We start from the raw sequence: 24,240 nt of genomic DNA on the forward strand, positions 1-24,240 counted from the left end.
CCTGCAGCTCATCAGCGCAATCACCACCACCTGCTGTGGATAAAAGGATCTGGGACCAGACACACGGTGCCAGATCGTCCACGTGTTCACGTGAATACTCTAACTTGTCTTGCCTTTTGCTGTTTGCCTTTTGTATCCAGCTCATTGGGATTTTGTATGCCGTCCTCCAGATCCAGTTCCTGCACTGCCTCTCTGACCTGGTACAGTCTTGTCTCACCCTGTTTCCCGCACTCTGCATCTCTGGACGCCGCTCTGCACCTTGCTCCCTGTCCTAACTCTGGTCGCCCTGTCTCCGTCCCTGCTCTCCTCGCTCCCGGACCTCGGCTCTCACTCTGCTCCCCGCCCTGGCGCTGCCTGCTTCGCCCCTGGATCCTGACCCGCACCCCGGCCAGCTCTACCCACGTTTTTGAACTATATTTCACATTCTGTAAATCTTTCCCGTGTCCTGCACTGTTTGGTCCATTTTGCCTGCCTTTACGAGAGAACGATCTGGCCAACATGGACCAAGCAGACTCGGGACCGGATCCCTCGCTTCGCCAGGCGTTTTCCCACCATGGTGTAATCATAGGTCAACACGACCAAACTATTCGGGCTCTTATGGAGTGTAACCAGTCCCTGTCCCAGCAGCTGGCCCAGCTCAACACCCAGGTTTCCGCGCTGCTCGCTACCGCACCCACGACTCCAGCCGCCGCTGTCTCCCCCGGAGCCACGGCACCGCCGGACCCCCGGGAGTCTAGGGACATGGATCCAGACCCCTACTCAGGTCAGCCCAGCCTCTGTCGGGGCTTTTTATTCCAATGCATGTCAATTTGCCCAGGCCGCTTTCTGTCTGACACAGCTAAGATCCGCTATGTCTGTGGACTCTTAAGGAGAAGAGCACTTCAATGGGCGGAGGCCAAGTTTGCACGGACTGAGCTGAATCAGATGAGCTTCGCGGATTTCCTCAGAGACTTTAAACTTGTTTTCGATCACCCGCATTACCAGGTGGACGCTGCTTCCTGGATGCTAAGCCTGTCCCAAGGGTCCAAGACGGTAGCAGATTATACAATTGAATTCTGGACTTTTGCCGCGGAGGTGGACTGGACCGGCAACGCTTTAAAAGCGGTGTTTTTAAAAGGACTAAACGACTGGTTGAAAGATGAACTGGTTTCTCATGACGAGCCTCCGGATTTGAAGACCCTCATCGCGCTGACCAACCGGATCGACGCCCCTCACCGGTCCGGGTTGGGGAGCTTTCCTCACCACCCGTCGCCGGGGAGCCTATGCAGCTGGGTCGTGCTCGCCTCTCGGCCGAGGAGCACCTGTGTCGTTGCCTGGCGGGGTGTGTTTGTACTGTGGCGAGAAGGGACACTACATCGCCACCTGTCCGGTTCGGCCAAAAGACCGGGCCCACCAGCAGCCGTGGGAGTACTGGTGGGTCAGCGGGCTATCCCAGAGAAAGAAAATAAGCTGCTTCTCCAGGCCACCATGTGCTACCGCTCAGAGACTCTACCTATTTCTGCCCTCGTCGATTCCGGGGCTGAGGAGGATTTTATTGATCAGCGGGTGGCAGAGCAGTGGGGAATAACCTTGGAGCCCTTGGAACGTCCCCTCACCGCTTTAGCACTCAACGGACAGCTGTTAGCTAAGGTCACGCACGTCACAGAACCGGTTACGCTGATCCTATCGGGCAACCACCACGAGTCCTGCAGTTTCCACGTCATCTCCTCTCCTTCCGCTCCGTTGATCCTGGGATATCTGTGGTTAAAGACCCACAACCCCACCATTGACTGGATGGAAGGAGGGTGTTGGGGTGAAGCCCCTTCTGCCACGCCCGCTGCCTCCAGTCTGCTCTGTTGCTGGCTGGGGGGCGTGCTCCGCTCTCGACCAACCCCCTGAGGCGCCGGATCTCTCCTCGATTCCGGAGATATACCATCATCAGAGAGAAGTGTTCAGTAAGAACAGGGCGCTCTCACTGCCCCCTCACCGCCCGTACAACTGCACCATTGACCTGCTGCCTGGAGCCCCATTACCTGCTAGCCGGTTATATAACCTCTCCAAGCCCGAACGCGAGACCATGGAGCAATATATCCGGGATTCCCTGGCTGCTGGCATTATCCGCCCGTCCTCCTCCACTGTTGGCGCGGGGTTCTTTTTCGTGGCAAAAAAGGACAAGACCCTACGCCCCTGTATCGATTATCAAGGTCTCAACGCCATTACTGTTAAAAATAAATATCCCCTTCCCCTCCTCGACTTCGCGTTCACTCCACTACACGGGGCCACCATCTTCTCTAAATTGGATCTTAGGAATGCTTATCACCTGGTGGGGGTACGAGAGGAAGATCGCATTTAAGACCCCTCTGGGTCACTTTGAATACTTAGTTTGGACTAACCAACGCTCCCGCGGTATTTCAGGCATTAATTAATGATGTCCTTCAGGATTTTCTTAACCAATTTGTGTTTGTTTATCTCGACGATATCCTTATCTTCTCCCGCTCTCCACAGGAACACCAGCATCACATCCGTTTAGTTCTTCAGCGTCTCCTCGAAAATAGATTATATGTTAAAGCTGAGAAAAGCGAATTTCACTCTGATGAGGTAGTTTCCTGGGTTTTACTGTGGGTAGGGGTAAAGTAAGAGCAGATCCAGAAAAGATCAAGGCGGTGACCAATTGGCCCACTCCCAATAATCGCAAACAGCTCCAACGATTTATCGGGTTTGCAAATTTCTACAGAAGGTTTATCCGAGATTTCAGTCGTGCTATTGCGCCCCTCACCAAACTAACCTCTCCCTCTCAGCAGTTCTCCTGGTCCACCGAAGCCCAGGCAGCCTTCGACAGTCTTAAGAGCCTGTTTACCTCTACCCCCATTCTACATCAGCCCAATCCCACTCGCCAGTTCATAGTAGAGGTCAATGCATCAGACACCGGCGTGGGGGCCGTCCTCTCCCAGAGGTTTGAACCCAAGAACTGCCTTTTCCCCTGTGCTTTCTTTTCTTGCCGTCTGTCCCTAGCTGAGAGCCACCACGACGTGGAAAATCGTGAGTTGCTGGTGGTGAAGTTAGCCCTGGAGGAGTGGCACCATTGGCTGGAGGGGGCGAAGCAACTGTGAGATTAATGTTTGAATTAATATTTCATATTACGAATATTGTACCATTACTTGTTTTGTCTCCTGTGAGCTCCACTGTGGTAAATTTGCTATAAGTACTTTGAACTGCTATGTGTATGTTTGAACTCAGAGAACCAGCTAAGCACACATGAGATGTCCGTGTTGACTCTATGTAAACCCAGAGGGACATGTTTATGTTGAGACATACCAAGCTAATTATTAAGAAGATGTGACATGTTATACCAGTATAAGAGCTCACTTAGGAGAGGTAACATTTGGGAGATTGTGCCGAATCAGTGTGGATTATTGCCTGTGCCGAAATAAATATCTGGATTGGAATCTACACGTGCTTTCTGGATTTTATTTTAGGTTTGCCTCCAGGAGTAAGCTGACAGTTTTTGGTGACCCCCGACATGATACTTTAACTCCTGGAGGTACAGGAACTATCTCCTCTGCAAAGCGCTCCGAGAAGGACATCACAAAACGAGTACTCCACAAAAGTCGGTATGACCGAGGCCTTTTTCCTAGAAATTCTGTGCATTGGTTCAGTGCTAAATTAATGTGATGTGCTCTTGGGACTTTGTGTGTAGTTAATTGTGTTATAATTTTAAACTATATAAAATTAGTAATTAAAGAGGTTTATGCTTTTAGCAAGTAAAGAAAGCAACTAAAGAGGTTTATGCTTTTAGCAAGTAAAGAAAGCAACTAAAGAGGTTTATGCTTTTAGCAAGTAAAGAAAGCACTGAAATTAATAACAAGTAGCAAGTTTAGACTTTGATCAGATAAAGTGTGATTAAAAACAAGTTAATCATTTCCATGTGTATGACTTTGCACGGAGAGAGAAAAAAAAGCATGTTTTATAAAAAATATACTTAGTGGTTAAACTTTACACTAAAAATATAACAAAACTGTTAATCAAGTTTAATATAAAAATGTGGTACCCAAAAAAATTTTTATCAACATGATAAGATCTCAAGGAAATGAACCTGTCCAAATGAGTTACACCCAGAATGGACATGAATTATCTTGCCATTGTAAAACTGATCAAGGGTCAATAATTCAGATTGGCATTATATACAAGCCCTGTAACACAGAAGCATTAATAGATGGGATTAGTTTAACAGATTTAACTAAAAGAAAGCCAGAAATCGCAACCTATTCACCCCAGCTTGGTATGCATTCAAAAGTATGTGATTCAGTTAACGAGATCCCGAAGCAAAAAGAGAATGTTACTGAGATAAAACTGCAGTGCACCTGGTATAACAGGCCCATATCTTCTAATATTGGCTGCATTTGCATTGCGTACCCTCACGGAAAAGTAGAGATCAATAATACGGTAAATGCTTGTGAAAACATTACAATGACAGATGCTAATATAACGTTTGCAAATAACAGGCACCTCAGGACATACCAAAATGCCAGTGGAAATAATCTGTTTGATGTTCAATTGATAAAAAACAAATTCAATACTCATATGGAAAGTTACGCTTACTATTGGAGCAGTTTCCGAAACAAAATACACACAAGAAACAAACCTAGAAACTATGACTAAGAAGTTAAAGAATGAGATGGTAAAAGAGATTATTGACGAAGCTAGAAATATAACCAAAAACATGTGTCCGTCAAACTCATCAAATGTTGCTAAAATGCTAAAAGATCTAAAAGAAGAGTATGATGCATTAAAAATGTCCTAAAGGGAAGTGTTATTTACATAGTGACTGCATTTATTGCTATCTTTTTAACTTTAGGCTGTGTTTGCGTTTGACAGGGAACGCTAAGGTCATGACCTTAAATCCTCCTGTTTCAGCTTCTAGCTCAAGTTGGGATGTTGAAACACAAAATAGAGAAGACAGTTCAAATGATTAAATTAGGATGAAATTGGATGGCATTTGTTAATGACTGTATCTTGTTGTGGCCAGATGGGGTATAGTTCTTATAAAGTGTTATTCATATAAATAAATTGTCTAAATAAACAAGAATTTACAAAAGTATTGATATCATTAGATGTTAATAGAAGATAAAGATAATTACTTAATAAATGAGAAATAAAACTGTTATTAAGAAAATACTAAGGTTGTTAAATTTATAAAATAAATAATACATAAAATTAAGAAAAATTAAGATTGTTAAAAAAAAAAAAGTTAAACAAATAAAATAAATAATCTTTAAGAATTAAGTACTATTAAGTTTCTTTCTTTTTTTTAGAAATGAAAAACAGGAAGTGGGAACGAAGACACCCCCTTCGAGATTAAAACAAAAAAACAATCAAAAAAGAGCCTACAGGTAGATAGCAAAAGACAAACTGTTCATAAAAGTGACTCATCCTACAAAAATCATAAACTTGACACCTTGAATACAAATTAAAACAATATCTAAATAATAATACAGCTACTGAGATGGTAACTTAACAAAACACAAAATATACCACAGTGTCTCAATTTGTCACACTGAACCAATTGATAGAATTTTTGAATGGCAAAGCACTTCAGGAAGAAGCAGACCTGAAGAAGGCTCAAGAAAACCAGTCTTTCATTCAAGACATAATCAAGAAATATGTAAAAAAAGGAATGATCCATGGTGGAAAGGATGCCATTGCCCCCACAGAAGAGCAATGGAAGAACATCAAAAACTACTACAAGGAGAAAATTAAACAGTGTCAATTGGAGCCTACAGGAAGTGCTATAATAAGAAAGATCAATTGAAGATACAAAAACACAATGAGTTGGGGCGCCAAGTAAAAATACAAAAGTACGAGAATGAGAATGGCAAAGAAAATGCACCAATGGGCAAAAGAGATGAAGGAAATAGAAGAAATAAGAGAATTATCTTCCATTCTAGTTCTCAAGCCGAAGGAGAAGGGAGTGATCCTGAAGGAAGAACTTCTAAGAGAAAATTCGAAAGAACCTGCTGCGGGCATATATACAACTCTCGAAGAAAATAAAACATTGCATAATTATGGCACACGCTCTAAAAACAGAAGTTCCTTGGAAGGACCCCGAGAGTCTGATGAAGAAGAAGAAAGGACAAGCAGTAAATTATCAAAGAAAAAGTCACAAAGGTCACGAAGCTGGGATGAAGACAACACAGACAATGATGTTCCACGTTTCGACCACATGCTACAATATCCAAGAAGCCCACCTCCACATAACAAGCAATACAGTATGGAGATGTCAAGAAAAACTGCTTTACCCCCGCCATATTCGGGAACTATCAACAAAGATCCAGAACTGAGAAAGTCTTCTGCTTCTATGATGACACCAGACCTAGCTACGTGCTTGACACCGAAAATAACTCACAAAGTAGTTGGAGGAGAGTTGGCATTAACGTCTGTTGGAGCATTCTCAAGAGAGTTGAAAGAAAAAATAGACTCTGTCCAAAACCAAGTAACTGCACTGACTCATATTGTAGAAACTGAGAAAAAGTTGAAACAAAGTAATGATACAAGACACATGAGAAGACAGGAAATGGTGCTTGACCAAGAGATAACAATGGAGACAAGTGGAAGTTTGCTGTCAAGGAATGAAAAGGATGAAGCAAAAGATGCTATGGTTGAAGTCTCAACGAAACAAAAATGATGAGTCCTTTTCGGTTGATGGATTATTCAGTGGAAAGGTTGAAGAGACTCGATATAAAGAAGCATACATCAATGGAATTATCAATCTACTACTACACTACAAAGGCAACCTGCATCTGTCTTTCCAATAAGAACGGATGGACTACAAGTCGTCTACCAACCATTCTCACTAAAAGACTGGAGTGCCCTAATGTTCACTAAACTACTAACTACTAACTAACTGACTAAAGGAGGTCTACCATGGATGAGAGCTCTCCTGAAACAAACGGCTGGAGATAAACTATATTGGGGAGACATACAAGCTGCCCTAATCAAAGCTGCTGATGAAACAGTCGCTGAAAACATCGGAAAAGCCATGGAAAGAAGAATGGGAACACGGCTACAGAACAACCATCCCATTCACATCTTCCGACACGTCCTAGAAGAAGAACTCAGGACAAGATACCCGTGCATTGTCACAGAGGAGTTATTGTCTATGCAAATGAGAGACAATGAAGATTATCACGGCTACAAACAATGTGCCACGAACCTATATCATGATGTCACTGGAGAACTAATTGAGCCAGGAACTGGTATGGCCGTCATGTTTAGGTCTGTACTGGTAAATGATAAGCCGTTCAAGAAGCCCTGAAAAATGTATTGGGACTGTACAGTAAAACTGAAGAAGAATTTGATGCACATTGCAACCATCAAATAAACACATGGCAGAAGGACAAGAAAGAGTCTGAAGAACAGAAGAAAGAGTTGGAACTAGCAGCTGTAAAGTAGCAATTGCAGAAATACCAAGCTGAACTTAAAGAGAAGAAGAAAGAAAAGAACATAAAAGTGATGAGTGTACGGTCAGACTCTCCTGAGGAAGACATGTTATCTGTCACAAAAGAACTAACAATTGCAATTAAAATGGTGATGAATGCTCAACAACCACAAACAACAGCAATGCCACCCAACGTCCAATCAGGTCAACCTATGCCCACACCCAATGTGCCAGTTGTGATTTACAACGGCCCCCAATCAAGGAATCAAGGTTTTAGGAACCTCGGAAGAAACAAAAGGCCAAGCTACCTGAACAAGTCAAATCAAAATGATTGATGTCACCTATGTCAAGGAGTGGGACACTGGAAAAAAGATTTTCCCTTAACATCTCAAGGACGAAGACAAGAGCCAAACAATTTTCAACAATATATGCAACCAACACAGAATTACAACCAAGAACAATCCATGCCACCAATGATGCCACCAATGATGCCAACATACCACGCACAGGGTAGGATGCCACAACAAGCAGTCATTCCAATGCTCCCAGCTCCAAATGGAAGACTCATGAATGTCGGAACTTACAACTAAGGAGGAAGAGATGTTCATGGATCCTTGGATGAACACTATGACTACTGAAGGGGCCTGCAGCCAGACCATTCGCTAAAACCATGGAAGAGCGAACCAATGGTGGTCTTAAAGATAAATGGACAGAAGATTAAATTTTTGGTTGATTCAGGGGCTACAGTATCTTGCACATGACAGAAATTTCCACTCTCATCGAAGAGTATGTCCATAACCGGGTGTGTGGGAGAACCAGAAGTAAAAACTTTTACTGAACCATTGGCAGTAACAATGAATGAACAGACAGTGGAACATGAATTCTTATACTTGCCTGACTGTAGTGTCTCCATATGTGGAAGAGACTTGATGTGCAAATTATCATTGTCAGTGGTGTTTTGCCCTGAAGGTCATAAAATACTCAACCGATGTGACACACTGAAGATACTGAGAAATGTGACTACATGTAAAACCACTGAGATCCTGTACCTTTCTCCAGATACCGCCCAAGACTCAAAGTCACAAGTCACAATCTATTGGACAGAAATACTCCCAGATCCAGAAAAAGGAAATATTGCATCAGCATTATGGCAAAACTATAAGACATGGGCAAAGTCGCTATATCCACTCAGTGAACCTTTTGACCCTTTGCATGTCACTCTATATTACTCCACACATGACAACGACACGCATCAGAATCAGAATCAGAAGACTTTTATTGCCATAGTCTGTGAACACAGTTCACAAACTAGGAACTTGCTTCGGTGAAAAAGTGCAACATAAACGTATGACGAATTATGGCAAAAGGTGAATGGACAAACTTTTTCGAGTGAACTACTCATGTCTCTATTTGGGTCCTCAAGGAATGGCCCACGCTGTCTCCCTCCCAGAAGAACTGAAACCGTATTTCATGGGAAGTGAGGAAAACACACCTCATGTATCGCTGGCCATATCGAAACATCATTCACCAAGACGACTTGGTCCAATGGTCAAGCTGGCTTCAAGTCTTCAGTATGAAGCCACTGAAAATCAAAGGTGTTTTTTACAACGCACAACACAAAATATTCAGAATTCTGCCATCTCAAGGCTCCGAAGATAACACAAGAGCATCCAAGCAAACCAGACAATGTATTTTTGAGAATCATCCAGATACAGAAATGTATCTTGCACAAGTACCAGCACACATATAGATGATGCATCCGAACGATGTGGGACAGACGAAACATACTGTTAAAGTGCAACTCACCACAAAAAAGCAGATATACCATCCCCAATATCCACTCAAAGAAGACCAAGAAGTGGGGATTCATTTCATTTCATTTATTAGTTTATTTGAATAGGGACAATGCACATTAATCAACATTTCTGTAAATGCGCCAGTATTAGCTATACAGCTAGTTTCCAACTGCAGTTCCTATGGCAAGATGTAAAATGCCACCACACATAAAATACAAAATTTGTATTAAAAGTTAATTTGGTTATTAGTAAAATGTTCTAAAAGTTAGCACAGGTAAGCAGGCAATTAGTAAAACACTGTGACAAAGACAGACAAAATCTAAAGACATGACACAGAACAGATGAGGCCGGCAGCAGGTGACACAGTAGGTCAGGTGTGGCATTATCATTGCATTAAAAAATAAATTTGCAGCTTCTTGGTTTAAATTATGCCTGATATGTCTAAAATTTGCTATATTTAGTTTCACTGTTTGGGTGGCCTTCTTTACATGTTGTTTAAAGGTAAGGTTTGAATCTAACACAACACCCAAATATTTATATTGCGTCACGATGCTTATTTTTTTTTACCCGAAACAACAACATCAGGATTTGGGGAAGTTGATTATCTTTTTGCAAAAAACATGCATTCAGTTTTTTTTTACATTTAGATGAAGACATGATCCAGTCAGCCAATTTGAAATGTGGACCATAGTTTCAGACAGTTTTTTAGCAGTTTCATCTTTGTTTTTTCCATGTACATAGATCACAGTGTCGTCTGCGTACATTTGTACCTCACATCCAGTGCACACCGTTGGCAAATCATTGATGTAAAGACTGAACAGAATTGGTCCCAGGATAGATCCCTGGGGGACTCCAACATTGTATGCCAGATGAGACGACAATGTGTTATTAACTTTAACTGCTTGCGTTCTATGTTGTAAACAAGATTTGACCCAATTTAGAGCATCTGGTGAGAAATTAAATTGTGCTAATTTTGAGATGAGAATTCTGTGATTAATAGTCTCAAATGCCTTTTTCAAGTCAAGGAAAATGGCACCGACCACACCCCCTTTGTCCATTTTAGATTTTACACTTTCAATGAAAAAGCAGGTAGCCGTGTCAGTGGAATGATTGGTTCTAAAGCCAAACTGCATGGGGTGCAGTCTGTATGGTGAGTTATTGAGGTGGCACAGAAGTTGGTCTGCGACACACCTCTCAGCTATTTTTGACACCATGGGCAAAATGCTGATAGGTCTGAAATTTATGACCTCATTCGCATTTCCTGACTTGAAAACTGGTGTAACAATGGCTGGTTTCCACATCATTGGGCACAAGGATTGTCTGAATGAAAGATTAATCAATTTGGTAATGGGATCTGTAAGTGACTCTTTGTGTGTTTTAAACAAGGTAGAGTCCAGCCCATAAACATCTTTTGAATTGGAATTCTTCAGTGCACTTATAATTTTATATACAGTTGACTGGGAGACTTCATTTAAGGAGAACACAGGTTGAGATGTATTCAATTCAATAGCCTTACCCAAGCTTACAGGGGGGCTACTTTGAGTCAGCATGAAAACTCAAGAAACTATCAATGGATTACTGGAATCTGGAGTGATATATGAAAAAGAATCAAAATATAACACACCTCTCTTTCCAGTAAAGAAATCGGACTTACAAAACTGGAGGATGGTTCAAGACTTTCGTCCAATCAATGAGGTCACAGCAGGAGAATCATATCCAGTGCCGGACCCTTACATCGCCTTGAATAATCTGTCACCAGAGCATAAGTATTATACTGTGTTGGACTTGGCAAATGCATTCTTCACAATCAATTTGGAGGCCTCTTCTCAGAGATACTTTGCCTTCAGACATGGAAACAAAGTCTATTCATACAGAAGAATGCCCATGGGATGGAAGCATAGTCCCGGGTTTTTTAGCCACTTCTTGACCCTTTAGCGTCGGATCCTATCGTCGGCGATAGCGCGCGGATGCGGACTTTCCAGCAGCGTAACTCCGCAGCCAGTCGTGCTCTTATGTAAATTCAAACAGCGTCTCAAAGCGGAGGCACGGGGCTATTTAAATATTTTTCTGTCAGTTATGGTAATCTGCCTCTGTTGCTCCGCGAAGGTGACGAATGAGAGCGCGGGTGCTGCGGGGATTTTCCCAGTCATGTATTCGATGCGTAAAAGAAAAAATACGGATGAAAGTGTAAAATAGAAGTAGATGTGTGAAAAAATGCAGTAAATTCTGATACTTCCTTTAATATGATTTTTATGGCTAACAAAAATATAAAAGTCTAGGTGACCTATACTGGCCCATAGTGTGCTCAGTCCTTAAAGGGTTAAGACAAGACCTGGCAGATTTGAAGTTTCCAGAGACATGCACTCTGATCACTTATGTGGATGACATCCTCACTGCTGGAAGGACGGCAAAAGAAGTCCTAGAAGCAACAGTACAATTACTCACACATCTGTCGAAGAAGGGGTACAAGGTTAAAAAGCAAAAGATACAAGTTGCAAGACAAACTGTGCATTTCCTCGGACGAGAGGTGTCAAACGGTACCCAAGGAGTGTCTGACAGCAACAAAGACGCCATCTTGAGTACTCCAAAACCGATTACAAGCTGTTCTCTATCAAAAACATCATCAGAGCAGAAGAGTGCTGAAACACTACTCTTGTAAGTTGGATCTCCATGAACAAACTCAACCTGGTTGTGCTCGTTACCTGGCTGCTCTGGCAAAAACAATTGAGAAGACTTCATATATTGTACAAAACCATCCACTGGTTGTACACACCCAACATGGGATACTTGCTTATCTCAACTCTTGTTTGTTCATAACTACTGCACAAAGATCCAACCATATTTCAAAGACTCTGAAATAGTCCCATATTACGTATGAAGGAGGAAATATAAATATGGCGGCAAGCATGGAAACTGCAGGAATTCCACATGTGTGTGAAGAAAAAGTCAGAACTGAACAGTACGTGAGAGCAGATCTACATACTACACCCCTTTCAGACCCAGAGATGACCATTTTCTGTGACGGCTGTGCCTAAAGAGCAAAAGAAGGTCATATTGTGTCCGCATATGCAGTGGTGGAACAACTGCCCTCTAACCAACATCGTTTGATGGAAGCCCAACAGATAGTAAAAGGTTCTGCACAAGAGGCTGAGATAACAGCAATGTTACGAGCACTACAACTCTCAGAGAGCAAGGCAGTAAACATCTACAAGACTCAATTGTCATGTTGTCGTTAGCTGGTTGGATCAGAAATGGTTTCAAACTTGGGACCGGTCTTCCAATTAAGCATGAACAACTAATAAAACAACTGATAGATGCTGTCCAACTACCATCAAGACTTGCTATCGTGAAATGCAAAGCTCACACCAAGGGACCAGACTCTATTTCCCTGGGTAATCAAGCCGCAAAGAAAGCTGCAAATTATAATGCAAGAAACATGCTTATTTGCACTGAAAAAAAAATGGAGAAGCTACCTGATGCAAACCTGATCGATGCAACATACATAAGAGAGATTCAAGAAGCAGCTGGAATATATGAACATGGTGCTTGGAAACAACGTGGTGCTACAAAAGATGCTACAGGAATCTGGAGAAAACATGAAGGAAGAATTGTGGCTCCTATCTCACTACTGCAAATGATCTACGATGAATACCACACTGCCACTCATCGTAGCTACGAAGCCATCTTAAAACACCTCGATTTGTGGTGGCATCCACACATGAAGTCTATAATACAGTACTGGATCGATGATTGTCACATCTGCCAAACCATGAATCCAAAGAAAGCTTGCAAACCACCTCCAGGAACTTATACTCTTCCCAATAAGCCTTTTGAAAGAATCGTCATGGACTTTACCGATATGGGTTCAGAAATGAGAGTTCGAGGATACTGTTATCTACTGGTCATAGTCTGTGAATGCACCAGATGGGTTGAAGCATTCCCCTGCAAGACGGAAACTGCCAAGGAAGTAGTCAAACACTTAACTACTGATGTCTTTCTATGACTTGGCATTCCACAAGTCATAAGGTCAGATAACGGGGCACATTTCACTGCTAAAATAGTCCGTGATGTGTTAAAGGCTCTAAATATCACCCAAAGTTTTAGAACTGTCTATCATGCTGCCAGCCAAGGAGTTTGTGAACACATGAATGCCACTGTCAAGAGAAAACTTGCGAAGGTTTGGAAAACCACCAACCTTGATTGGGTCACTGCCTTACCTTTCGTTTTGATGGATATCAGAAACAGTGTGAATAAAACCACATCATATTCTCCTCATCTATTATTAACGGGCAGAGAAATGCAAAAACCAGAAGGCTCATTCACTGAAGACACACCATTTATAGAATGGGACAAACAACATCACACATATGTTCAACAACTTCAAGAAATAGTGATGCAATTACATAAATGTAGACAAAGAACACATGATCTCGAAGATGTAGTCGATCCAGAGATGAACATATCCCCAGGATCTTGGGTGTATGTAAAGGTGCACAAATGAAACAACTGGACTCAACCATATCAAACTTGACCATACCAAGTTCTACAGTCCACTGGAAGATCAGTACAAGTCCAGAAAGAAACATCTAAAGTGTGGTATCACCTATCACATTGCTTTAAATCACCAGTAGACCCAAGTGAACGAAGTCTTACCCAAACCCGAACTGACATTGCCGCCACATCTACCATACAGAATGAAGAAAACCGACCAAATCCAGGCATCGCTGGAAACAGTGACCCTGAGGACCAACCTCGACCACCTTCTGCCACTGGGACTCCAGAGGAGGAGGAAAGGGGGAAAAGAAGAAGCAGAAGAAGGAAAGTATAGGCCATACTTTTTGAAAAATATTCAATGTGTAGTCTTGATTACACTAATTATGCTAATTTCTATTGTTCTAGTGTGTTAGTACATTCCATCTATCTATGGGAACATTGAGAATGGCCTCAGACAGCCGACAAGCAAAACGACAAGCCTCGACATAACCGAGTTGGCAACCCAAAATACAGGTAAGAGACAATGGGCACTGAAAAGAACAAAGAGAGGGACACCAAAACTTGTAAAATATTGTTATGAGGGACAAACTTGCAACATACTATTTGATGCATGTGAAGTGCTAGATGCAAGATATGCCTGCTATAGATCATGCATTAAATGTACAAATTGTTTGTAAGGACACATGTTTGACAAAAGTAAATGCTCATGATAAGGTTATAGAGATCGCCAGAGTTATAACTAGTTCCAATGACCAACATAATAATGAAGAAAATACTTTCAAAACTGACTTACAACAGAAAATTACTTCAACAAAAAATAGGAAAAATTATCAAGCGGACCTAAAACATTGTAGAGGGCATAAATCAATTACTCAACAATGTAATATTATCCTTCAAAAATCCGACATTTAATGACTCTGGAATATATTCCATAGGGTTCCAGTGTTCGAACATTGTTACTGTATCCTGCAATAAGAAGATAAAGTTAGGTTTTGAAGGCTACATCCAAACAATAATTTTGAGACCTAATAAACCTGCTCACGAGAATGATTTCATTTCCCTAACCGAAGCAATACAAATTGAAACATGACTTGAAATGAATGAAAATACTTGGCTAAAATGGGTACAGTATACTGCTCACACTTTAACCACTGAAGATTATATTGTATGTTCTGCAGCTAGGCCACGATTGACAACTGCGTAAATACCACATTCTAATCAAAAAGACCTGACCTGTATACTTAAACTCTTCACTAAAAAAATCATTTGATAAACCTGATGAATGCTATCAACTCCATAATAAATTACCAGTAGTAGTTTCCAAAGATGTACCCACATCCTGGACTATGGGAACAGCTAAATATAATACACAGTTATCCAAACAGAGACAAGAAATAATGACAAAAATGAAATAGAGAGTTTTACTAACTATTTCTGTAGTCAGACTTTATCTTCCGATAATTATGAAGAATTTGCCTTTTTAACTGTACATACTACCACTTGTGCAGATATTTGGTGGTTGTGTGCAAATTTACGTTTGTATGCCATTCTATCAAAAACACGGTCAGGTGTTTGTGCACCAATTATGTTAATTATTCCATTTACTATAGGTCTAGCATATTCACTAAATTTAAACAAACCCAATTACCATACAGAGGTAACTCAAGAAATAATCATATATACAGGAGGTCATTGTCTTATCAATCTAAGCCTAAACTCCAAGGATCATTTAATGAGGACATCTACCTCAGTGCAATAGGTACACCTGTCGGTGTTCCAAATGAATTCAAGGCACTAAATAAAGTTGCAGCTGAATTTACTTCAGCATTCTTCGCCGGAGTAACGGCTACAAAAAAGTAGCTGTAGTTTGGATCAATTATCTCTATTAGAATCAACAGAGATTTATAAATTATACAATTGAGGCAATAGAAGGCATCGTTGAGCAATTGGGCCCCACGTCACTCATGGCCTGGCAAAATCGGATCGCTCTAGATATGATACTGGCCAAAAAATCCTCCGTGTGCAGCATGTTTGGAACAGAATGTTGTACTTATATATCAAATAATACCTCCCCTGATGGTAGTATTGCAAAGGCTTTGAACAAATTTAAGTCAAATTTTATGCTAAAAATTCTGACGTATCTGAAAACACTTGGTCTAATTGGTTCTATAAAATGTTTGGTCGTTGGTCTGCCACCATAATATCTGTAATTACTACCATATTGACTGTAATCGCTGTCCTCGTCATAATTGGATGCTGTGTCATCCCATGTCTTCGATCGCTGGTAGAGCGATTAATTGCCACAGCCTTGCAAAAAGCTCCCCCATCCCAAATATTATTACTTTCTGTGGGGTCTCAATCCTCAGATCCCGAACTAACTGATTAAGTTAGGTCAAAATTGTTCAGATTAACTTCTGATTTTAAAATACAACATCTAAATTCTGAGTCTCAGTAAGTGCTCCTTGTTTCTTATCTGCTGTCTGAGAGTCATGTATTGATTTATGATAACATAAGGGCTGGGATATGTTATAATTGGGGTGACTAAAAGCTAATATTTTACTCATATATGGTAAATTTAAGTTGTATGCATTATTATGTGGTAGTAGCATTTTGCTCTTTGATTTTGGTTTTTAATTTTGGTTTTGTGATCACATGTGTGATATGTGATCAAAAGGGGGGATTGTGAGATTAATGTTTGAATTAATATTTCATATTACGAATATTGTACCATTACTTGTTTTGTCTCCTGTGAGCTCCACTGTGGTAAATGTGCTATAAGTACTTTGAACTGCTATGTGTATGTTTGAACTCAGAGAACCAGCTAAGCACACATGAGATGTCTGTGTTGACTCTATGTAAACCCAGAGGGACATGTTTATGTCGAGACATACCAAGCTAATCATTAAGAAGATGTGACATGTTATACCTGTATAAGAGCTCACTTAGGAGAGGTAACATTTGGGAGATTGTGTCGAATCAGTGTGGATTATTGCCTGTGCCGAAATAAATATCTGGAATGGAATCTACATGTGCCTTCTGGATTTTATTTTAGGTTTGCCTCCAGGAGTAAGCTTACACAACCGTTTGTGGTATGGACTGACCATAAGAACCTGGCATAAATTCAGTCAGCGAAGCGTCTGAACTCCCGCCAGGCTCGGTGGTCCCTGTTTTTTAACCGCTTTGACTTCACACTCACCTATCGTCCAGGGTCCCGCAACGTCAAGCCCGACGCTCTGTCTCGGCAGTTTACCCAGGAGGAGGGCTCCGCTGTCCCGGATTCTATCGTTCCTGCCTCCCGCGTGGTGGCGGCTGTCCGGTGGGAGATCGAAAACTTGGTCTGGGACCCGACCCAGGTAATGGCCCCCCCTGGCACGCTATTTGTCCCTAACCCTGTACGTTCCCAGGTCCTGAAGTGGGTCCACGGTTCCCGGTTCGCCTGTCACCCCGGAATTAACCGCACTATCTCGCTGCTGAAGCGGTATTTCTGCTGGCCCACAGTGGACAAGGACACTAGGGACTATGTTAGTTTAGTTTAGTCTTTATTTAAGGGACCATGTACAGAGACATTAAGCATAAAACAGAGATGTTGTGCACCAGATTATAGCTAAGTAGCTAATTTCCATCTGCAGTCCCTGGAGACTGTCCCTCTCCAGTCCCTTAAATAAAGACTAAACTAAACTAAACTAAAGAAGGACTGAACCGGGACGAAAAACAGATTAAAACAGTATTGAAACAGGATTGAAACAGGAGTAAAGAAGGACTAAACCTGCACTAAATAAGTACTAAACCAGGACTAAAGAAGGACTAAAGCAGGACTAAAGAAGGACTAAAGCAGGACAAAAGAGGAAATAAATCAGAATTAAATAAGGACTAAACCGCGTGGCCCTCATCAAGGACCATCCCCCTTAAGACCAACTCCCGCAAGCTGTCACCCCAGTTTCTAGGCCCCTTCACCATCACCAAGGTAATCAACCCGTCCGCAGTGCAGCTCCAACTCCCACCATCTCTCCGTATCCACCCGACCTTCCATGTTTCCCAGCTCAAGCCCGTTCAGACGAGCAGCTCCGTTCCTGCACTGCTTCTCTGACCTGGTACAGTCTTGTTTCGCCCTGTTTCCCGCACTCTGCATCTCTGGACCCCACTCTGCACCCTGCTCCCTGTCCTGACTCTGGTCGCCCTGTCTCCGTCCCTGCTCTCCTCGCTCCCAGACCTCGGCTGTCACTCTGTTTCTCACCCCGGCGCTGCCCGCATTGTCAGCTCCGCTGCGCCGCCCGCTTCGCCCCTGGATCCTGACTCCTGTTCCCCGCCAGCTCTACCCACGTTTTTGAACTATATTTCACATTCTGTAAATAAACACTGTAAATCTTTCCCGTGTCCTGCACTGTTTGGTCTGTTTTGCCTGCCTTTATGACAGGTTCAGTCCCTGGTTCAGTCCCTGGATTAGTCCATGTTTAGTCCATGTTTCGTCTATGTTTAGTCTTGGTTTAACCCTGATTTGGCTGCTTTATCGTTACAGTTCCTTAATAGATTTTGTGCCTTTGAAAATGGTAAAAGCCAAAGTTAAATCTGTCAGCTGGACAAAAAGTTATAGGAGTGAAGACGTTTTGCTGCTTATCCAAGCCCCTTCATCAGCTCTGGTCAGATAGCTGGTGGACACTGCCTTATATCTATCTGAAGGGAGGAGCCAACTATACTGAAAATGGAAACAGCTATTGTTTACAATTTCTGTATGTAGGCCAGGTCTTGTGCTACACTAAGTGTGCACTCTAAAAATGCTTCTTTAAAGAAGTAATTTTTGCTAGGAAAGACTATCCTCCCTTGGGGGTCCTTGACATCATCTATCTTCCATCTATAACTCCACTCTCAGACCCAAGTAAACAAAGGGAACAAAGAGAACTACCAAGCTAGCCAGGATACCAATGAGTGTGAAAACACCCACTAAGAGTTGTATGAATATGTTAAGTATGTCTCAGACACAGTGCACACTTAGTGTAGCTCAATAGACCTAGCCTACATACAGAAACTGTAAAGAAAAGCTGGTTCCAGATTGGGTTTTGCTATGGACCAGACCTAGACCACTGCAGGATTACACAGACTGCTTTTGAAAATGTCAGAAAAGCCGATAGATGATACCTGAGGACTCCTAAACTGGTGGTCTGATGTTTTTTATTGATGGATCTCAAGTGGTCTGAGGACAGAAATAAAGCCTATTTCCTCATCAATATTTGCAGCTATAAAAATTCTACTGTTGGGAGAGTGCCAAGGTCAATACAGAGACCAAAGACCTGGTTTAGTACCTGGTCCAGTCCTGGGTCTAGTACCTGGTCCAAATCCTTGTTGGATCTGGTTTTGTCCTAGCCTGGTAAGCCACAATTACATGTTTTTCTTTTCATACTAAGAATTAAAGTTGCACTATGTAACGTTCTGGTGAAAGGTCCACCACCTGCTTGTCTCCATGGAGATGTTATTGATTTTCCAGGAATGTTCCACAGTATGGCAGTTACGGAATTAATCTTTCATGTATTGTATCATGTATTTTATTGCAGGTGCTTATATTACTCAAAATACCAAAAAAACATGCATTCTTGCTGTAAGCGGGCTTGCCTCCCCACAGATCTGACTTGTAACATGGCCTGGTGGCTTCACCTGCTCATCTCCATGGAGATATGAGTGGAATATCAATGCAAAGCAGTATGACAAATTCTGTCCCTTGTTCAGTCTCTGGGTCAGTCTCTGGTTTAGTCCCTGATTCAGTCTCTGGTTCAGTCCCTGGTTCAGGCTCTGGTTCAGCCTCTGGTTCAGCCCTGGTTTAGTCCCTGGTTGAGCCCTGGTTCAATCTCTGGTTCAGCCTTTGTTTTTTATTCAAACCTCCACTGACCTGAGCCTTCTGCAGCGGTGCCATCCGGCAGCAGAGCACAGCACTGCAGTTTCGACAGATTTCCAGAAATATCTCCTTATAATTCCCAGAGTTTGAGTCCTCTTGAGGCGGTCTGAGGACTGCAGAGAGTGTGGCGCCATCTATGATCAGACCAAAGTCTGCAAAGTCCCCAAAATCTGAAGACAACCTGAGAGAACAAGTGAGGGTCAGAAGAGCAGAGGAGAGGTTTAGAGGAGAAGAGGAGAGGGGCAGATGGAGCAGAGAAGAATGTCAGAGGAGCAGAGAATGCAGAGGAGAAGGTCAAATGGAGCAGAGGAGTGAGTCACAGGAGCAGAGGAGGTGAGGGTTAGTGGAGGATAGGTGGAAGAGAGGGTAAGAGGAGCAGAGGAGATGTTCAGAAGGAAGAGAGAAGATGTTCAGAAGGAGCAGAGGAGAGGGTTAGGTGTAGCAGAGGAGAGAGTCAGATGGACCAGAGGATGCAGAGGAGAGGGTCAGAGGAGCAGAGGAGCAGAGGATAACTTCTCTCTGGTTCTCACAGGTCTTACCCAGAGAATGTCTCCCTGGTCATGGTTCCCTGATGTCTGAGGACGGTTCGGCTCAGGTCAAAGAGCACGTCGTGAAGGCTTTGCTCCTCAGTTCTCTTGGTGGTCAGCTCCAGGATCTGCGTGCTGCGTCTGAACAGTTTGGAGGCGTAACACGTGGCAGCGGCAGTCTCCATTTTGTCCCCCGTCAGCACCCATACTTTCATCCCGGCCTTGTGCAGAGACTCAATGGTATCAGCTGCTTTCTCCTGCAGTCTGGAGTAAACAAAGAACATTTAGGATTAATACAGACATACATTGTTTTGTTGTGCTTTTTTCTATTCACTATTCTATTTTATATCTAGAGACAATTTAGCCTGTATACATCTTTGGACACAGCTATCCCGCTAGTCACCGTGTTCCAAATAGGAAGTGAGAATAGGCATGTTTCCAACTCTATCAACTCTCCATTGGCTCCAATTCACTTTCTACTGGAAAAAAAAACTCTCTTCATAGCTGCTGCTGTCTGGCTGACCTTAACCCACTCTATATGATCCTGTTTTTATTTCACTATTTTGTCCATAAATCAAGATAAGAACATTAAAGAGTGGGTATTTTACTTCTATGGGATATTAACTGCTAACACATAACATATTTATATGACCATGTTACCTTTTATTGTTTTGAAATGCTATTCACTGAATACAACTTGTTTATATATTTAATATAATTATAATATTTTACTCACTCTGCGTATCCCGTCCCTTTGTCTAAGTCACTTCCCCTTCAGAGCGTCACCACAGCATGCATCCCACTAATGAAACTACTGCACATCACATCAGGTTTGTCAAGCTGAAGTGTAGTGTTTTTGTATCATGTTTTTGTATATTTATGGAGAATTGTTGTGTGGGAGCACAGGTGACGTAGGCTTGTGGTCTGAGTCTTGTACAGAATCATACTGCTAACAGTAAGGTGGGTTCAAATAGGGCCCGGGAGAGATCACTAGATTACTCAACCATGCATGGATGACATCTAAAACCTCTTCATGCATGTTTTTGATGAGGGAACAATGTTATAACATGTTTTTTGAGCTTTCTATCGCACACCCCCTCACCTGTCCTCCACTGCGGTCGCTCCCAGTAGTATCAGTTCAGTCTCGATCTTGTCATAAGCCTCTGCCAGTCTCTTGTCTCTATCCTGTAGGGCCAAACGAGCCTCTCTAAGCAGAGCAACCACTTCAGAGTACTGCTGAGAGGAGAGCCTACGGTAGGCCACACACAGGGTACGCAAGCCCTCCTACAAGAGAGAAACAAGAACAGAAACCAGGAATGAACCAGGGCTAAAACAGGATTAAACCAGGTCTAAACCAGAAATGAACAGGAACTAAAATCAGGACTAAACCAAGTTAAAACCAGGGAATAAACCAGATCTAAACAGGGTTAACCAGGACTTACCACAGCGTTGCGTTCGACTCGGGCTTGGACTTCTTCTTTTTTCCCTGAGACCACACGAGGAAATATGGAAGAGTCTGCACCTTTACAGAACAGGAACAACTCTCCTGGAAACAAACATAAAGAAATTCTATAGTAAAATATATTCAAATTTGCTGTGTAGCTGTCAGATGCAGATTTGTTGACCTGGTTTATGGTTAATATAACAGTTAATATTTCTGTAATTACTAAACCAGGTAATTTATCCGCATGAAAGTTCAACATCTTCTGTCAGTGTAAATAAACAAAAGTAAAATGATTTTTTCACAAAAGGAAGTGGAGCCATTACTAAACCCCAGAGACTTGATTGTTGTGAGTTGAAAGGACTTTAAACCATAAGATTAATATAACAAGTTAGTGGAGCCAATCCCAAATAAGTAATGAGAAGGTTCAACTTTTGTGGCTCATAAGTTTGGACATTTCTTTCAAAAACAGTGAATCTCCCATAGAGTTATATAGGCCCCTGCACAACATCTGAATGTACATTAGCAAATTCTATTGATCTGTAATTTTTTATTTAAACTTTTTGTAATTTTACCCGAGGAGGCTCTGACAATGACACTCATTCTTCTTCGGACTGAGTCAAACGTCAGGACTTCTAACAGCTCAAACCTGAAGCACACAGAAATGGAACAATTACATATAAAGTGTATATACGTTTAAAAAAAAGACCACCCTCCACGGGTGGTCTCATCCATTTTCCACGCTCGGATCCTCTACTAGAGGCCTGTGAGCTTGAGGGTTCTGCAGTATCTTTGCTGTTCCTAGTACTGTGCTTTTCTGGACTGAGATGTCTGATGTTATGTTCTCTCATCTCGCCCATTTCCATCTAGTTCCAATAGCCCATTTCTCAAAAAACTTTGTTTGGCCAGGCGACGTCTGAGCCGGCATCTCATAAGTTTGATTCACACTCATCATTATATGAGGTAAACACCATTTAGTAAACCAGGACTGAACCCGAACTTAACGTAGTTTGAATAAAAACTGAATAGGGTCAAAACCAGGACTAAACCAGGACTAAACTTAAATTTAAAGTCTAAAACCTCCTGACCTTTCGATTTCGTCTTCTCTGTTGAGGATCTCCATGTGGCTGTCTTTGAGCCGCAGATACGTGAAACCCAGTCTGAAACAACACAACAAACTTTGAAACTAGAAGTAAAGTTAAAATGTTTCTAAACTTTCCTGAAATAAAGTTCCATCTGGGATACATCACTTTTAAACTGTGACAGGATGAAGCATGTATTTGTATGTAATGCTTCCTGATTCTGGGACAATAAAATTTATAATTAGGCCCGAGCCTGGGACACCGTCCCGGCGAGGGACTCATTAAAACCGCGTCTGAAACCCGGAAAATGGCAAAAATCAAGTAGTAAACACGCCCCGACATGGCAGTGAGTGGTGTCAAAAATTAGAACTCGACGAGCTCTAATTGTCACAAAAGACCCTGAGAAAAAATAACGAAAGACGACTCGGTAGCGCCACCTCAAACTTTTGTTTTCATGGGGCCAATGGGAGCCCGACTCGGAAAAAAGTCAACATAAAAATCTGAAACTCACATAAAAAAATAGAACATGTCAGGACATGACAAAAATGATATTATGGCCCCGCCCTAAAATGTACAGGAAGTCGGCCATATTGGATCAATCCCATGAACGACAAAAGTGCACACTCTCGCATTCAGGACATTTTCTCGCATAGTTTTCATCAGAAACATGTCAAATTTGGCCAAATCCCACTAAACCCATGTGTGATTAAAGATTATCAATTACATTTTGATTATGACTTCGGGTGTGGTCAGGGTGAATTTTCAACAAAATCGCAAATTTTGGAATATTTCAAAAAAATATTTCTCTTTCACACATTTTTTGTTGGGAAAACGCTAATACAGCGTTTATGCACATTTGTGAGCTGAACGCAATGATATGCAAATCAAGGCACTCTCTCACAAAATGGCTCTCTAGCGCCCTCTTCAAATTTCATTTTCAAAAATTCGTAGAAGACAATCGATTTGTTGTGGACGTGTGAAAAAATTCACATGGGCCTTATTTGTGATTGGGCACAATGTGAGAAAGTCACATGACTGTAGCTGTTAAGGTTTAGGAGAAAAATAATGGGTGGAAAATGCGTTTCCATTATTATTCGGCCTGAGCCTGGGACTCCGTCCCGGCGAGGGACTCATTAAAACCGCGTCCGGAGCATGGAAAATGGCAAAAATCAAGTAGTAAACACGCCCTGACATGGCAGTGAGTGGTGTCAAAAATTAGAACTCGACGAGCTCTAATTGTCACAAAAGACCCCGAGAAAAAATAAAGAACGACGACTCGGTAGCGCCACCTCAAACTTTGATTTTCATGGGGCCAAAGGGGGCCCGATTCAGAAAAAAGTCAACGTAAAAAACTGAAACTCACATAAAAAATAGAACATGTCAGGACATGACAAAAATGATATTGTGGCCCCACCCTAAAATGTACAGGAAGTCGGCCATATTGGATCAAAGCCGGGAATGACAAAAGTGCACACCCTCACATTCAGGACATTTTCTCACACAGTTTTCATCACAAACACTTCAAATTTGGCCAAATCCCACTAAACCCATGTGTGATTAAAGATTATCAATTACATTTTGAATATGACTTTGGGTGTGGTC

General features: G+C 42.1%; 1 protein-coding gene across 1 annotated transcript in view; it reads right to left on the reverse strand.

Annotated features, from left to right (window-relative positions):
* LOC117382844 (phospholipid-transporting ATPase IH-like) overlaps positions 1-24,240 on the reverse strand; it is a 78,003-nt gene that overhangs the window by 19,036 nt on the left and 34,727 nt on the right. Inside the window, exons 16-21 of the mRNA XM_055227770.1 lie at positions 22,645-22,716; positions 22,132-22,205; positions 21,558-21,661; positions 21,218-21,399; positions 20,128-20,379; positions 19,583-19,769 (exon numbers count right to left, since the gene is read on the reverse strand). Of these exons, the coding sequence (XP_055083745.1) occupies positions 19,583-19,769; positions 20,128-20,379; positions 21,218-21,399; positions 21,558-21,661; positions 22,132-22,205; positions 22,645-22,716 (871 nt within the window). The remainder of the gene's footprint in view (positions 1-19,582; positions 19,770-20,127; positions 20,380-21,217; positions 21,400-21,557; positions 21,662-22,131; positions 22,206-22,644; positions 22,717-24,240) is intronic.

This window comes from Periophthalmus magnuspinnatus, chromosome 2, assembly GCF_009829125.3.
Source record: "Periophthalmus magnuspinnatus isolate fPerMag1 chromosome 2, fPerMag1.2.pri, whole genome shotgun sequence".
Lineage (NCBI taxonomy): Eukaryota > Metazoa > Chordata > Actinopteri > Gobiiformes > Gobiidae > Periophthalmus > Periophthalmus magnuspinnatus.